Here is a 15,570-nt window from a genome sequence, read left to right as displayed (position 1 = left end):
TCAAACGTTCCTAGTGAATATCCGGCGCATGTACATACCTCTAAACTTTGTGTACATAGTGTACCACCCCACAGTATGAGCTCTATAGCTTTATCGTGATTATAGAAGTGGTCCAGATTTAATTATTTTACTAAAACAAAACAAAAACGATGTAGAAATGCTATTTTCCCTATATTATTGGGTGCTCCCAGCATTTTAACGTTTGAAAGCTATTGAAACATAACAGAGCGCACCCCCTGTATCTCATTTTAAACAAATCTCAAACATATATGCAGGAAATATAGAAACCCCTCATCATGTAAATACAATAAGTGCCTATGTTTTCAGAAAAAAGAAAGAATGACAGGACTTATTGTGTCAAACAGTAAAGACTGCACCTTGAACTCTCAGGATAAACTATTCTGCTGCTCAGTTCTGCTTAAACATCGACTTGTCAAACTCATAATATAAATCATAGATTTTAAAGAAATACCTCAAATGATTTTAAGTGACACGGTGCTTTGCAGAAACTCTGCCGAATATATTAGAAATAATTTTTATTAAACTGCTCAATGAAGAAAAGTATTTGCAATCCAGATGCATGAGACACACTTAAATATTCAAACATACAAACACACTAATTTGCACTAAGCTAGCAACTTTTTTTTTTTTTTTCCTCAAAGGCTCAGGTGTTTTCCAGCTCGGAGAAATTAACTGTGAGTTGTGAAGTCTGGAGCTGAGTGATCCGTCTCCTCAGCTGCATGATCTCTTCTTCCTGCTCTTCAACCCTCCTCTGCAAACCGTGGATCACCTGAGGGTGAGGAATATTCTTAAAACTGGATTGGAATTATTATGAAAACAAAAACCTCAACAACTTCAAACAGTAAAACATAATCCACTCTTTACATGAGTAACTTTTATTTACTTTGTTTCCTTAAGTAAAAAAAGAAATAGTCTTTTAATTACACCATACCTTGTCTTTACTGCAGAAGAGTTCACTCTGTAGAAGCTGGCTGGCTGTGGGACGAACACTGGGTTCTTTATCTGTGAGATTCATGATGTATTTTGTCAGAACTGGCCATCTGTGGCAGAACGAGTCAGGGATTTTCCCTTCCCTCAGGTCCCCAAGTGTCCGGACCCGCTCCATTTCGGTACCAAAAGGCTGGAATAGCTCGAGAGCCAGCACTCCGATGCTGTACATGTCAGACTGAGTGAGCAGCAAATGAAGATTCATGTTCAGCACAGTTGTTAAAAGACAACAGAAAAAAATAATTAATTCTAATAAAATGTTACCATTTCTAATCATAAATTGCTAACACTTCAGAATGATTTTTACATGAAAAGAAAACATGAATTATTAATAAGTAAGGCAGTCCATTACCTTTGAATTATAATTGGAGCCCTTCAGTTGTTCTGGTGCAGCATACACAAATGTGCCAACACCTGAAGTATGGCTGCAATCTTGAAAACACCAGAAATGTCATTAAATAGCAAACGCTGCCATCTACTGGTGGTTCTGAAACATGCCATGTTATGTGGGTAAACTCTTACCGCTGTAAGGAGAAGTGTTGCTTTTGAGTCCATCCGCTATGATGTCCCTGCAGGCCAAACCAAAGTCCCCAATCCGAACATGACAATCATGGCCGTGAAGAAAAATGTTCCTTGGCTGTGGGGAGAAAAAAAAAAGGTTATAATTAAGTTCCATATGTCACTAAGGACACAGATTCTTTTATGTGAAATCTGCAATACAATAAAGACAAAAACTAAACATTCTTATGATTTGAGAGAATCTAACTTTACATAAAATGTGCAATATTTTTTCTTAAATTTCTTTCCACATAAAGGCTCTGATGGGAAAATACATTGAATAATTAATCCAGTCTGTCCCAGTGAACAAAAAGAATATATAAATAAGCAATTAAATGCAATAGAAAGCATATTTTTAATAATGGGACTATTTATACTGTATTTTGTTTTTTCCATTACTTTTCAATTGTATTCATTTTTTTATTTACGTTATTTGTAGTGACTTCACCTACATTTTCTCCCCATTTATTTCCCTGAACTTACTGATTTATGAGATTGCTAGACAACTGCGGCACTTGCTCAGTCTAGCTAAAGATAACTTAAAATGGAAAAATAAAATGAGAAAGTAAAAATATGAAAATAAAATTGAAGGTAACCAAACATGGTCAATTGTTTTTCAATTTCATCCCCCCACAGTCATCAAGATTTAACTTTAAGTACAGGTAAATAAAAGGTAACTATGTGATGCAAACACAGTTAGTTGCAGGAACGGATGCAGCAAGCCCCCAAAATTGGCCCCGAGTGCAGCAACAAGTTATCAGTTCAGACAGGAAGGCTGCACATCAAAGTTAGAAAAACACCAACCACAGAAAACAGAAGTAGCTTTCGACTTCCCTTCCGTAAAGTATTGCTTCCTGATGTCTTTCTATGAAAAACATCAGTGAATTTGCAGCACTTGACCATGCTGGAGGAGCACAAGGAGTGTTTGGATAAGAGAGGTAGCATTAGCAAAATTCACAGCAATGAATATTACACAGCAGTCATGGAAGAGGACTTGCAACGCATTGAAGACTTGATTGAGAAACATGGGAGCAATTTCCTCATTGAGCCACAAGGCAAAGTATATAAAGAAGCCTTCTGCAAGGTAAATGCAACAATGCTACCATCTTATAAAATACTGCAAGGATCTTTTTATGCTTGCAAGCAAGTCTCACTTCACAGAAACAAAGAAAGAAAACAACTTTGATAGCAAATAAATGTCAACTGTTTATAGGCAAACAAGAAACTTAAATTTATGATTATTCCATTTCTTCTTCACTCGTTTTTCCCGGTAGGGCTTTGCTATTCTTCCCCTTCACCTGGCTGCCTCTTACAGAAAAATCCAAAGCATGCAGAGTCTTCTGTCTGCAGGAGCAGACACTGAATTGAGGTATGGATGTAAGCACTAAAACCTGACATCTAACTCAGGTAGAATCACCTAATACTTCCTGAAGCATTTGATCATCATACAATTATTTTATAGGGGGTTGAGAACAAGAAAAATAATGTACTTTCTGTTAAAAGTCTTCTGTTCTCCATGTCTTCACCTTTACCTCTGTCACAGAGATATGCTTGGTCGAACCCCGCTGCACTTGGTGATAATTGGTTGGCCAAGCATCCTGAATACGTCCCAAAAACCAGATTCCAAGTTCCAGACTAAAGTGATCGGTGTGTGTACAAAGGCAGAGGCCTGTTTAAGGCTCCTCTGTGACCATGGTGTAAACATCAATGCTAAGGTGAGTTTTCCATGTAGGCAAATAGATGTCTAGCTGCTTCTTACAATCTCCTAACTTTGATGTTCAACATGCAAAAGGGCTACCAACAACGTCAAAGTCAGCATACTGTAATAAGTCTGTGGAAGTAAATTCTGCTTTAAGATAAATACTGGTTAAATTGTGGTTCATCTGTAGGTGGAGAGAAAAGGCCACCAGACAGCTCTTCACATATCAGTACGCTACAGAGCACTATCTGCTGTCCAAATACTGGCGTGCTATGGTGCCGATGTTAATGCTGTGGATGGCAGTGGGATGGCACCTCTGCATATGGCTGCTGGGATACTGCATAAGAATATTATTGCCAGTCTGCTCAGGCATGGCGCAAATGTTAACATGGTTTGTATTGTTTGAGAATTTGATATTCAGTATTATGTTTGTTTGTTTGTTTTTTTAATCAACTGTGCTTTATGGATAATAAGACATAGGAAAAGTTAATTATAACTGTCAACACCAACTTATCATTAATTAAATATTTACTTACAATCTTAATTACATACTCACTCAATTATATATGCTGTGGTTATAAAAAGCCCCTTCCCATCCAAAAGCATGGATCAAGTTTGTAAAGATGCACAATGGCAGCATGTGATTCAGTTTTCCTTTAACCTTTCTGCTCTCAACACTGTTGAAATATCTTGTGTCCTTCAACAAGTCTGTATTATTCTTTTTAATAGGGAGTGCAGCACACTGGGAACACCCCTCTACACCTCGCTGCTGTGGCAATGGCTACAAAGACCACTAAAACCCCAGAAGACGCCATTAGCAGCATCACTGAGCTGCTCGAACAAGGCGCGGAGCCCAATGCAGTGAACAACGCTGGCATGACACCTTTACACGAGGCATGTAGCATGGGAAATGAGGAGCTCGTAGACCTGCTGCTGAGCTACGGAGCTAGCATGTATAAGCTAAGCGAAGCAGGGGAGAACTGTCTGTACCTTTTCCTGAACAACATGCCTAATGTGAGAAATGTTTCTCTGCTAGTGAAGCTCCTCAGCCTGACCTCACCGCTTACTGTCTACAACCAAAAAGGCCACCTGCCCTTAACCTTAACAAAACCATGTTTCTTTAAACAGAGAGACTACCTCATGAACCTAACTCGACAGCCAAGGAGACTTCAGGATATTTGTAAGAGTGACATTTATCTAACACACGTCAGAGGCAAGAAAGAAGAAACGAGGAAAATCCTTCCTGACAAGCTGTACAAATTTATCTTCAACCATTGGGAGAATGTACACAACATCTCCTTTGTGACAGACAGTGAACAGGAATATGTAAAATAATAATTTCATATTACTCCAACCTGACACCAGTTCAAACTCCACCTGACTTTAAACTTTTGCATCAAACCGCTGACTAACCTTAAAGTAACAGAGGTGTGGATGAAAGAAAGAAAAGAGAAATCATACCTTCAGGTCCCTGTGCATGATTCCATTGGAGTGAATGTACTCCACACCTTCAAGTATGTGTCTTAGCAGTCTGAGCGTGTGTTCAGTATCAATACAGGCATAAGGACCTGAAAACAGAAAATACATCTATTTATTCCCCTCCCCCAAAAAGATTTTCTATCTCAGAATACCCCTAAAAATATTATCTGCATATATTATAAGCAACATGAAGCTCTGGGCTGTAAGTAATCTGAAATAAACATGGATGTATAACTGAGAAATTACATCTTGAGATTTGTTCCTCTTTGGGCTTGGCGTTCCTCTCAGAGATCCAGTCTTTTAGGGAGCGCTCACATAGTTGCATCTGGATATAAAGCATCAGGTGGAAGTGCACCTGCAGATATGCCATAACAGAAAAGTTACATCCTCTGCTTTTCTTTTTTGCAATAAAGAAAAAGAAAAAACTCCTATTGCTCATTTCCACCTTCATGTCTATTATTTATTATAATTTATGGGCTTTACTAGCGTTGCTTTGCAAGCCTATATAAAATTATCTTAAACTAGGTATACCCTTTCAGTTTATTCTCTGATAGGAATGCACTGTTCGAGAGCAGTGTGCTGGAGATGATCATATTACTGATATTCAATCTCACTGACATCCGTGTGAAAACTGTGAAAAATTATAAAAATAAAATAATTATAAATATTATAATTTAGATCAGTCTGAAGCCTGAACTTATGACTTCTACATACACTTACCTCAGTATCTGAAATTAGTTTAATTAGCTTTTTTAAATCCAAGAAAGTTTGGGTTTTTTGTTGTTGTTTTTTTAAATCACCTACCTCTTTAGAAGGCCTCGTTGGACGCTTCTCAGTCCACTGATGACACTCCTTGTCAATGCAGGAGTTGTTGTTTAGTTCCATGCTACTCCTACTGGACTCCTCATCCAAAACTGCTGAAGCGTCCCAACCCATGGCAGGACACTTGGAGGCCTTAATGGGACCTTGCTGTCCCAGAAAAACGCAAGGGACATAGTTCTCTGGGATGCGACGCATCGTCTTGGGACACACCACCTGTCCCTCCTGGGTGGGAACTAAGGCTTTTATAGGCTGCGTGTCTCTCTGAGGTACTTTGGCACTTGAAGCAGTCTCTGCGGGTGTTTGACTGTGGCTCTGAAAAACTATAGAGGAACTGCTGCTGTTCTTCTCCCCACTTTCATCAAGGCTGTAAATGAAAGAGTCGAGACAGACTTAGTGCAAGTTCACAAACTAATTACTAGTGCTGCCTGTACATGCCTCGAGATATCTAGTCATTCACTAGCAGAGATGGGCAGTTACTGTAATCAGATTACTTTTTTCGAGTAACGAGTAAAGTAAGGGATTACTATTGCAAAAACGGTAATTAGATTACCGTTACTTTCCCGTAGGAACGCTGCGTTACTGCGTTACTACAACCGTGATTTTTTTTTGCGAGAATGTCTCATGACAGTGACGTAAGCGAGTGCGACGTTCATGACAACAGCTGTGTGCAGATCAACAGTGGATCATATATCGAGTACTGGAGAGAGTATGAGCGTGCAGCATTTAAAGCGTGGAAGTACTGACCTTACTTTAAGTTTGATAAAAAGTGACAAAAACAGTGTCCGTTGTGCGTGGGAAGAAAACTTCTTTTTACAGCGAAAAAAAACCCCTAAACTTCAAATCAAATCAAATCAAATCACTTTTATTGTCACATCACATGTGCAGGTACATTGGTACAGTACATGTGAGTGAGCTTCCAAGCAAGCTCCGAGTGCGCTACCACGTAATGGGAAATTCACAGAGAAACTGCCGTATCCTTCCACTGACCGCTGCGGCACACCTGCACCAGGGTAAACCTCCGCGTACCCCGCTCCTGCTTTACAGGTGAAAATAGAGCAAAAGGACCGCTAGTCTTTGATTTTATTTATTCTCTGCTGTGTTTTACTTGCATCTATTTGAAAGACTGAGTGTAAACACTTTTTATGTGCTGGAATGTGCAGAAAATAGGTTTAAATATTAAACAAATTTCTTCCAGAGAATGTTGCATATAATTACATTTTTGCTTGATGCATAAAGTTAAAAGATTAAAACGAATAAAACAAGTTTTAAAAAGGGACTTTTCCATTTGATTACATTTTGTATGATGGATTATGTAGAAAAAGTAGAATTGGGCTGAAAGATCTATCGCTTTATCACCTATTCAGGTTGTAAATCGTGTTTTTAAAAAGTAACTAAGTAACTAAGTAATTAATTACTTTTGAAAATAAGTAGTCAGTAAAGTAACGGGATTACTTTTTTGGGGAAGTAATCAGTAATTAGTTACTGATTACTTTTTTCAAGTAACTTGACCAACACTGTTCACTAGTCACACAGACTTTATGCCAAGACCTGCAATAAATAGCCCACCTTTAATGGTATTTCTACACATAATCAAGAATAATGTTACTTGTGCTCTGAATTGAAGTCAGCAATTCATCCAAAGTGTTCCACTTCAAGGTAATTTTACAAAAGCAGGAGAAAATTATTAGTTTTGTCAAAATTTTCCCAAATGCTTTTAAACACAACAAGTCAGAAACCTAGTACATAAAGAAATCAACATAGGGTTTCTAGGATAAACATACATAATGTATGTGTTCCCAAGAAAACCATTTACAAAAATCCAGATTTCTTTCAGAAAAAAAGAAAACAACATTATCAGACTCCTGAAAAACTGACCTTTTTATTGAGCCATAGCACAAACCATTGCTGTGCAATGATGTAACTCTGTAATACTCAAAGCTTGTAAAATCAAGTTAAATCTAAGGGTTATCTTCTAATTTACACAGTTAAAACTTCAGCAAGAGTTTTAGCTGTCACATGAGAAAGCATTATGCCAAAGACAAATAAAATCAGTTTAGACTTGAGAAAAGAATTGTTGATGCTTACCAATAAGGAGATGGCTATACAAAATTATCACAGCATTTTGAAGCGTCAAGAACTGGAGTGAAAAGCATCACCAAGAAATATAAGGAGAGTCACACAGTAAAGAACGAGCCTGGTAGAGGTAGAAAGTGAAAGATCTCAAAGACTGTGGAAAGAAAACTAGAGGGAGACGTGTCTAAAGACCCCAAAACAACTGCCAAGACACCAATGAATGACTTAGCCATGTCGGGAATGGTAGACTTCAAGAAGTAATCCAATAGGGCCTCCAATTCAAGGAGATTTCTGTACTATATAAAAATCTAAGAGAGAACACGGCAACATCAACTGAATACATAAAAAAGAAATGGGAGCAGGAAATAAAAACTGATATCTCAACTGAGGAATGGTTAGATATGTGTGAAACCCAGAACACAACGACTAACTCAAGATGCTGGAGAGAATTTGGGTGGAAACACCTTACTCGATTCTTTATTACACCAAAAATCAAAAGTAAAAAGACTCAAGACAGTTTGCCATGCTGGAGAAGATGTGGTAACATGGAAGCACACCATACGCACGTGTTTTGGGAGTGCCTGAAACTGCATAATTTTTGGAAGAACGTGACTCTTGTAATAGGCAATATCTTGGGCTATCAATTACCACACAATTTTAAAACTGTATATCTTGGGAATATTAGAGAGTATGTTCTGTACGACGACTTGTATTTGACAAAAATCCTATTGATAGCTGCAAAGAAAGCTATAACAAGAAACTGGTACAAACTGGATCCGCCTTCATCAAAAGACTGGTCAAATATTGTTGGAGAAATCTATGCAATGGAAAAAATGACTTACATTCTCAGATTAAAGGAAGATATTTTCGTTGCTAAGTGGGAGAAGTGGACATTATATGGCACCAAGGAAAATTAATGAACGAACAAAACATTTAAGGTCTATGACTCTGTATATCTATTGATGCATGCCCGTATAAAAGTACGTATATAAGCTGGAGTATGTATGCTGCGGAGTAAAGGCAGGCATGCATACGGTAGTTGATTAGAATTGGCACCCACACCTTTTGTTCGCTTTAGTTCTGTTTGTTTTGACTGTGTGCTTGCATGGTTATTTCTCCTGTAATGCAATACATGTCTATGTTTAAACTGTGACAAAACTATCAATAAAAATTACAGTGTCAAAAAAAAAAAAAAGAAGTAATCCAATAGAGCCATACACAGGAATGGACTATGAGGTTGCAGCCCAAGAAAAACTCAACTTCTGCATTAGAGACACCTACAAGTCAGACTGAAGTATGCTAAGGACAACCTCAGAGATGCTGATTATGTTTCAAGAAAGAAGGGAGAGGCACACATTATAAAGAACACAATCCCCACAGAGAGAGACACCATGGTGGGACAATTTCTCTGTTTAACAACACTTGTGAAATAATGAAAAAAATGACATTTCCCCAGAGAGTTTAATAATGCCGTTCATAATTTGTATAGCCTATACTTGTAAAACATTTACATAGGCCACAAATGGAGTTATTTACTCGCACACAAAACAATGCTACTGAACTGCCTTAAATATCTGGTTTGTAATCCAGTCTTTTCTTCTGTTACCTATGCTACTATGTAACACATTGGCAAGATGCCTACTTGGTAGCTACTTTAAGCACCTGAGTCAACTAAATCCAGATGGCAACGTTCCAACAAGAGGAGGAAAGTGTGACAGTAATATGGTTAACATTATGTTTGCTTCTCTCCCATATGCCTTTGTTCACACTACCGGTAACAAAATTTTAGTCAAGCAATATTCCCAATAAATCTGTTCTCATTTATACAGGTAGATTTTTCTGTTTCTGTTCACAGACAACATAAAAATGAAACAGTCAAACAAACTTGGCTCACTGAGACAAATTTAAACCAGAAGCCATGTTCCAAATCATGTGCCAATTTGCTGCTCATAACTAAAACCCTTAATATAACAGTAATGTGGTCTGAAAAAATAACTATTAATATAATCAGCTAAAGATATAAGTGCTGTTTTTTTGTTTTGTTAGGTTTTTTAAAAATTGTATAAAAACTGCACAGAGAGGACATTAGAAGCAAGAGGAAACCTTTCTGCTTATTTTAAATTGTTGTCTTTTTAGTAACCACTGACAAAAAGTTACTTTTGGCTAGTCCCTAAAGGGTTACAATGGGTAGCTCAGCATCTAATTTAGCACACCCACCCATGGCATTTGTGTCTCCTCCTAGGATTAAAACCAGGAATCCTTTGTTGTTAGGAAAACGTTAAACCGTTATACTGTGGAAATATCGTGCCAACTGACCAGTCGGAACACATTAGGGATTCAGGAAGGGAGCAAACAAACAGCATTGCACACATAAGGTGAGAAGTAATGCTGTATCTGTGTACCATCTGAAGATTAACGCCTGCAAATCTATTCTAGCACACCCTCGAAACGAAAATTTGAGCCCATAAATGAGAATAATAGTAACACTGTAATTATCAACAACCTAATAAATCACAAAGCCAAAACGGATAATAATCACACTGCCTACCTGTCTTGTCGTCCAGCAGATTCTAGTGCAGGCAAGTTTGACTCAGGATCTGCAACAAAGACAGTTTACACACAAAGTCTCCATCAGCGGTCCCATCATGCATTTCTTCCAAGCAAACATGTGCAGGACAGAGTTGAAATACTCACATGCTGCAGGCTGGACATGTTCCATCCATGCGGTGTGATAGCCCACAACATTTACATGCTGCAAGCTGGACAACATTTTGACCTCCCTAAGGACCTACAGCAAGTAAAACAAGTTAAAGCGGGTACTTCATATCTCTGTATTTAAGTTACATAAGTGTTCTAATGAGCACAGCTCAGAAGGCTTACCTTCATACAGTCTTCCTTTGAAACTTTTTTGATGAGAATTTTCTTCATCGCATAATACTGTCCATCCAATTTGTTCATAACCTATCAACGATAACACAATGATTTAACTCAAATCCAGTTTTAGAACAGAATAGACCTTTCTTGTCATTGTACATGTACAATGAAATTGTGAGGAAAAATGAAAAGTTTAGAAGAGTTTCTTAAAGAATGTCACAAAAATTATATATACCTTAAATACGTTTCCATATGATCCTTTCCCAAGTCTACAGATTTCTTCGAACTCACTGAGATACCGTGATGTCTGCGCTTGAAACAGTCCCTCCTTAGGTCTGCTTAAGGCACAAACAGGCTTCCTTAAAAATGTACTGAAATATGCTTTTGAACACATGCATCAGAAAAAAATCCAAATACAATTTACCTTAGAGAAGGATTGTGTGCGTTTGTTCCGAGGCCCTGCAAACCAAGACGAGGATAATCACAATGATCACTCTTTGACACAGCAGGCGGCAAAGAAGGTTTATCAAAGTACAGAATTTGCTCAAAAATGTTGATTAAAACTAACATACTGACTCCAAGCACGCAGTGTAGGTGCTGGCAACAGATCCACTTACCTGAGGGTAGAGTGAGGAGCTGGCAGCATTAAGCAGCTCGGTGAAGGCCCGGTTATGCTGGAGTCTGACGGTGCTGAATTCATCACTTATTGCCAGAGGTGAAAGGAGATTCATGGCAGCTAAACGCTGACCTATGACTGTGAGAGGAGCAATAAAATACTTAAACCTATGTGACACATGAACCAAATGCTAAACATGAACTGTATTTGGATTTCTCTTCTAACTAAATGTCAGTTCTTAGTATAGGATCTCGATGGCTACCTTTAAACAGCATGCGTGAGCGAGCTGGATTGCTCTCGTAAACAAAGCACAGGTGCTCGAGCAAAGACCCGAGGAGAAGGTGGTTGGGGATGGCTGAGGCAAACTCTTGGATTGACGGATAATGCCTACCAGCCATCAACACCTCACGGTTATCGTCTGTGTCTGAAGCTAAACATAGGACAAAAAGAAAGAAAAACACTGAAAATGAGATCAAATAAGCACTTGTGAAAGCAGCTGACTGTTCTGTAAAGTTCACAGAGTAGATTTCTGACACAGCTGTCTTACCTTCTTCAATAACTTTTGCTATAATTTCTACAATGTTTCTTTCTCCTATATCCATTCTTCTGTGTGAAAACCCTTTCGGTGCAATATTAAGGCCTCAGAGCTACACTAATGATTCAACTTCAAGAAAAAATTTGCTCATCTTGTTTATGCATAAGGGGGTGTGCACAACAGTAATGCTTATCTGCCTTATCCAGTGGACACAGGCCCCCCTCCACCTATCGCACAAAATGACTGAGCTTAGGAGAAGATGTGCATGTAGGGGTCTTTGCATGGTCTCCGTCGTCACTCTCATTTTATAATATTGCAGAATTCGTACACAGGGAGGGCCTGACGTGTGAAGCAAACATTAACCAGGTGTATTTTAAATCCTGTTTATGTAAAGGAGGAAGGTCAGGCTAGACCTGCCTCTTTGTGACTCACTTTATTTGAAGGCTCTATGGAGTAAATTCACATGTAAAGACTATTATTTCTCTCTGTGACACTAAGAACTAAAGGGATAGGCCATGCATAAATAGGTATGGTTGCTTTAATTCAGTCAGGCATTTCAGCCGCACATACCTCAAAACCCAAAACATAAATGAGACCTCAAACACACAAATATATACGAGTGTATTTCAAAGGGTTTGGAGCCTTTCTGGTGGGGGGACAAGCACCCCTAATTTTCATCATCAAATTCTCTAAATAGCATCACAAACCTTAGCCGATGTAGGCTAGAGCGCTAAAGATTATTAGCTGTCCATAAGTCTACTGCCATATCGCTTTATGCCAGCCAAGGAGCCAGTGTAGTTTATTTTATTCCCATTCTGCTTGAATTGGGCTTCATTATTTGTTTACAGCACAACAGCACTCCAGAGCAAGCCAGAAGGATGTTAGCTATCAACGGGCAGTGGAAGCCTATATTCAATTAGAATACTATCATAAAACGATGTAAATCCTGCTTTTATTGTTGTTGTTGTACATTTTGTTTCACTGTCACATTTACATTTTGGTGACAGCACAAAGCCTGAGGGAGGAGGATAGAGAGGGTGAGAAGGAGAGAGTGCAGGATGAAGACAGCAAAAGTAGAGGAAGCTTACATGCAATCAAAATCAGCAAAAGTTATAAAGCTACGGTAGCTTCTTCTTTTGGCCACATTCACTGAAGTTTATTTCAAATCCTAAATCTAATACAATCACTGAGGTAAATGGTAGCATTTAACAGAATTCATTTCACTCTAAACATGCCTTAAACAGGACAGCTGCCACTATACTTAAGTATAAGTGGATCTGGCTGGGTACCAGCTATCCACAATAAAGGGAGTGTTTGTATTATTTTTTTAATGTCTGTACTAATTCATGCTACTTTGATTGCTTCAAGTAAAAGGAAACTCAAACAATGGATACTACAATACGTCATCCAACTAATGAGATTGCTTTTTAAGTTAACATTTTAATGCATACCCAGCTCAAATGGGTTTTGCAAAGGTGAAAAGATTGAATATGCTTGCAAGCACCATATTCAATTAATACTTATTGGAGGGTACTGTGCACGATATCATGACTGGAGGCTGAGGCTGAAGACTAAAGCTGATCCTTAAAATTGTTCATGCAGTTAAAATAAACGGTCTCTCAGAGGATGGCTTGTCACTAGTGATGGGATTTCCGGCTCTTTTTAGAGAACCGGCTCTTTCGGTTCGGCTCACTAAAAAGAGCCGGCTCTTTCGGCTCCGAACCGGCTCTTCAGGTTGTTTTGTTGTTTAATTAATTTATTATTAACAATAATATAAAATTATGCACAAAAGGAATTACTAACGTAAAAACAAGTGGTTTTATTTATATATGTTTATATATAAATATATGCGGTGGCCCCTAGAGACAAAACACGTACAAACTCCAAAACACATTTCTAGCATGAACTGAACTTCCAAAGCAGAGCTACTAGATCACTTAAATTACACAATTGAAAGCATGTGTGTATTGTTTGTGTATTTATACACAGGCACTCATATATATATTCAAATAATTTTAAAAAAAGTTCATTTACCTGTTATTACCACACACCAAATCCGGTCATTGGTACTTGCTGGCTTGTGTAGCCACAAGATAACAAAGGCTCAACACTGCGCCCAGCATCCTGGAGCACTTCTGTTGTTCTTTTGTACGTGTTTTGAGTTTTTATGTGCTTCTGAGTTTTTATATGCTTCTGAGTTTTTACGTGCTTCGGAGTTTGTACGTGTTTTGGAGTTTGTACATGCTTCAGAGTTCGTACGTGATTTGAAGTTTGTATGTGCTTTGTCTCTAGGGGCCACCGTAAATATACTTTTATTTATTCACTCCACATAAAATGTAATAAATAAATCATCTAATACAAAAATCAACTATTCACATTTCAAGTTTTAACTATTTACATTTTCAGCTTTTTCCTTTCACAAATTTAAAGTGAAAAGAACACAAAACACTGCAAACCACAACACAATTAAATATAAATTATAATATGAAAACTAAAAGAACATGCATATTCTCTGTCATATGGACCTGCATGAATAAACTTTCTCAATCCTTTATCATCTGCAACCGAAAATAGTTGTGGATGATTACTATACCTTTCTAATGTTGTTGTCCCTGCCTCTCTTTCTCTCTCTCTGGCTCTGTTCCTGTGCTACTGAGTGTAACTACCGCCCCTCCCCCCTCTGCCCAGCGTAAAGCACAAGGCTCGCGTGCAGAGTGAAGCGGAAAAAAAGTGCGAGAGAGAGGCTGAGAGAAAGAAAAAAAAAAAAAACCACGTGACGGCTCGCGATAAGGAGCCGGCTCGCGTCGTTCACGTCAAAGAGCCGGCTCTAAGAGCCATTTCGTTCGCGAACGACCCATCACTACTTGTCACACGGACTCTTAACTTCTTAGCTACGCCCCTGCTATATTACATAAGTAAAAATGCAGGTGTGGACTTTCGACAACTCCAAAACTCACATTTCACTCAATCAATGTGGACAACCGTCACGGACGTTTGGTTGACACCGGTGTAAACAAAACCTTTGAGTTTAGCAGTTGTAAAACACAGCAACGAAAATCTGCTTACTGTCAAACTGGACTTCGTCGTCCTCTTCAGTCGCCAAGTTTAGCAGGCTAACGATACTGTCTGCCTCCTGCCTCCAGCTGGGTTTACGGTTATGCCGAAGCAAAAGGCCGCTGCTGCCAGAACATTCCTCCGACTGCACGAGTCCGTTGTCGGACGGTGAGCTGTACATTTTAGTACGGGAAATAACGATGACATGGCAAAATAAAACGCTTAATTCACCACGCTGCCCGACAAAAAATAAAAATAAAAAAGCTGCCCCATGTCTGCAATAAGATGAGTCAAACTCTACGTTAAATCCCAGTTTGTGAAAATGTACAACGGCAGAAAAGTCCGAAAAGCTGTATGAAAAATGCCATAAGGTTCACCATGTCAATGGACAGCCATGTTTTGCGTTCCCCAGCCTTACAGGGACCGTCTGACAATAAGCGTATTAAGCCAAAAGGTTAACTTATTTATTCTATTTAATCTATGTTTTTGTAAAATAAAAAAATAAAATAAAATAAAAACTTAAAGTAAAATTAACATAAGCGCATTTGAAAAATATGAAACTAAAAAGTCAAGACACTGAGGTGGTCCCTGTAGTTAAAAAGTCGTCTTTTCGTTTTTAAAAACTGGATAATTGCACATTCGCCCTGACACGTTACGGAGTCGGTTTGGTGATGAAATAATACTAAGCTTTAGGCAACAGCTTTGAAAATACTTACTCTAACAGTGCCATTTATTTTACTTTTTTTGCTACTATTGTATTTATTTTTGAGGCTGTGTTCTTACGCACTCATTATATTACTGTTTTGCTGCTTTTAATAGGAAGCTGCGCTGTTCTGCGCACACGTGACGCTC

General features: G+C 38.4%; 2 protein-coding genes across 5 annotated transcripts; one reads left to right on the top strand and one right to left on the bottom strand.

Moving 5' to 3' along the window:
- Nucleotides 1-550: 550 nt before the first annotated feature.
- Nucleotides 551-15,121, bottom strand: eif2ak1 (eukaryotic translation initiation factor 2-alpha kinase 1). 4 transcript variants are annotated; one of them, XM_085361277.1, is made up of 16 exons: nucleotides 14,731-15,121; nucleotides 11,677-11,748; nucleotides 11,392-11,559; nucleotides 11,131-11,267; nucleotides 10,938-10,972; nucleotides 10,749-10,848; nucleotides 10,520-10,600; nucleotides 10,334-10,427; nucleotides 10,188-10,236; nucleotides 5,549-5,930; nucleotides 4,991-5,099; nucleotides 4,727-4,833; nucleotides 1,531-1,645; nucleotides 1,361-1,440; nucleotides 953-1,186; nucleotides 551-790 (listed from the first exon to the last, which is right to left on the bottom strand). In XM_085361277.1, the coding sequence occupies exons 1-16, from the start codon at nucleotides 14,897-14,899 to the stop codon at nucleotides 665-667; spliced, it is 2,058 nt and encodes a 685-aa protein (XP_085217403.1). In that variant the 5' UTR covers nucleotides 14,900-15,121; the 3' UTR covers nucleotides 551-664. The 4 variants fall into 4 exon arrangements, with proteins under 4 accessions (XP_085217403.1, XP_085217400.1, XP_085217401.1 ...); XM_085361274.1 differs by lacking the exon at nucleotides 11,677-11,748 and having other exon boundaries at nucleotides 10,749-10,851; XM_085361275.1 differs by lacking the exon at nucleotides 11,677-11,748.
- Nucleotides 2,094-4,938, top strand: LOC146626399 (ankyrin repeat domain-containing protein 61-like). Its single transcript, XM_085361278.1, has 5 exons — nucleotides 2,094-2,650; nucleotides 2,841-2,935; nucleotides 3,110-3,281; nucleotides 3,456-3,656; nucleotides 3,995-4,938. The coding sequence occupies exons 1-5, from the start codon at nucleotides 2,468-2,470 to the stop codon at nucleotides 4,598-4,600; spliced, it is 1,257 nt and encodes a 418-aa protein (XP_085217404.1). The 5' UTR covers nucleotides 2,094-2,467; the 3' UTR covers nucleotides 4,601-4,938.
- Nucleotides 15,122-15,570: the final 449 nt, after the last annotated feature.

This window comes from Diplotaxodon limnothrissa, linkage group LG8 (genome assembly GCF_057381915.1).
Source record: "Diplotaxodon limnothrissa isolate DT_005_m linkage group LG8, D_limnothrissa_male_GT1.1, whole genome shotgun sequence".
NCBI classification, from domain to species: Eukaryota; Metazoa; Chordata; class Actinopteri; order Cichliformes; family Cichlidae; genus Diplotaxodon; species Diplotaxodon limnothrissa.
Note: the sequence above shows the minus strand (reverse complement) of the source record. Positions and strands in the feature narration are given on the sequence as shown.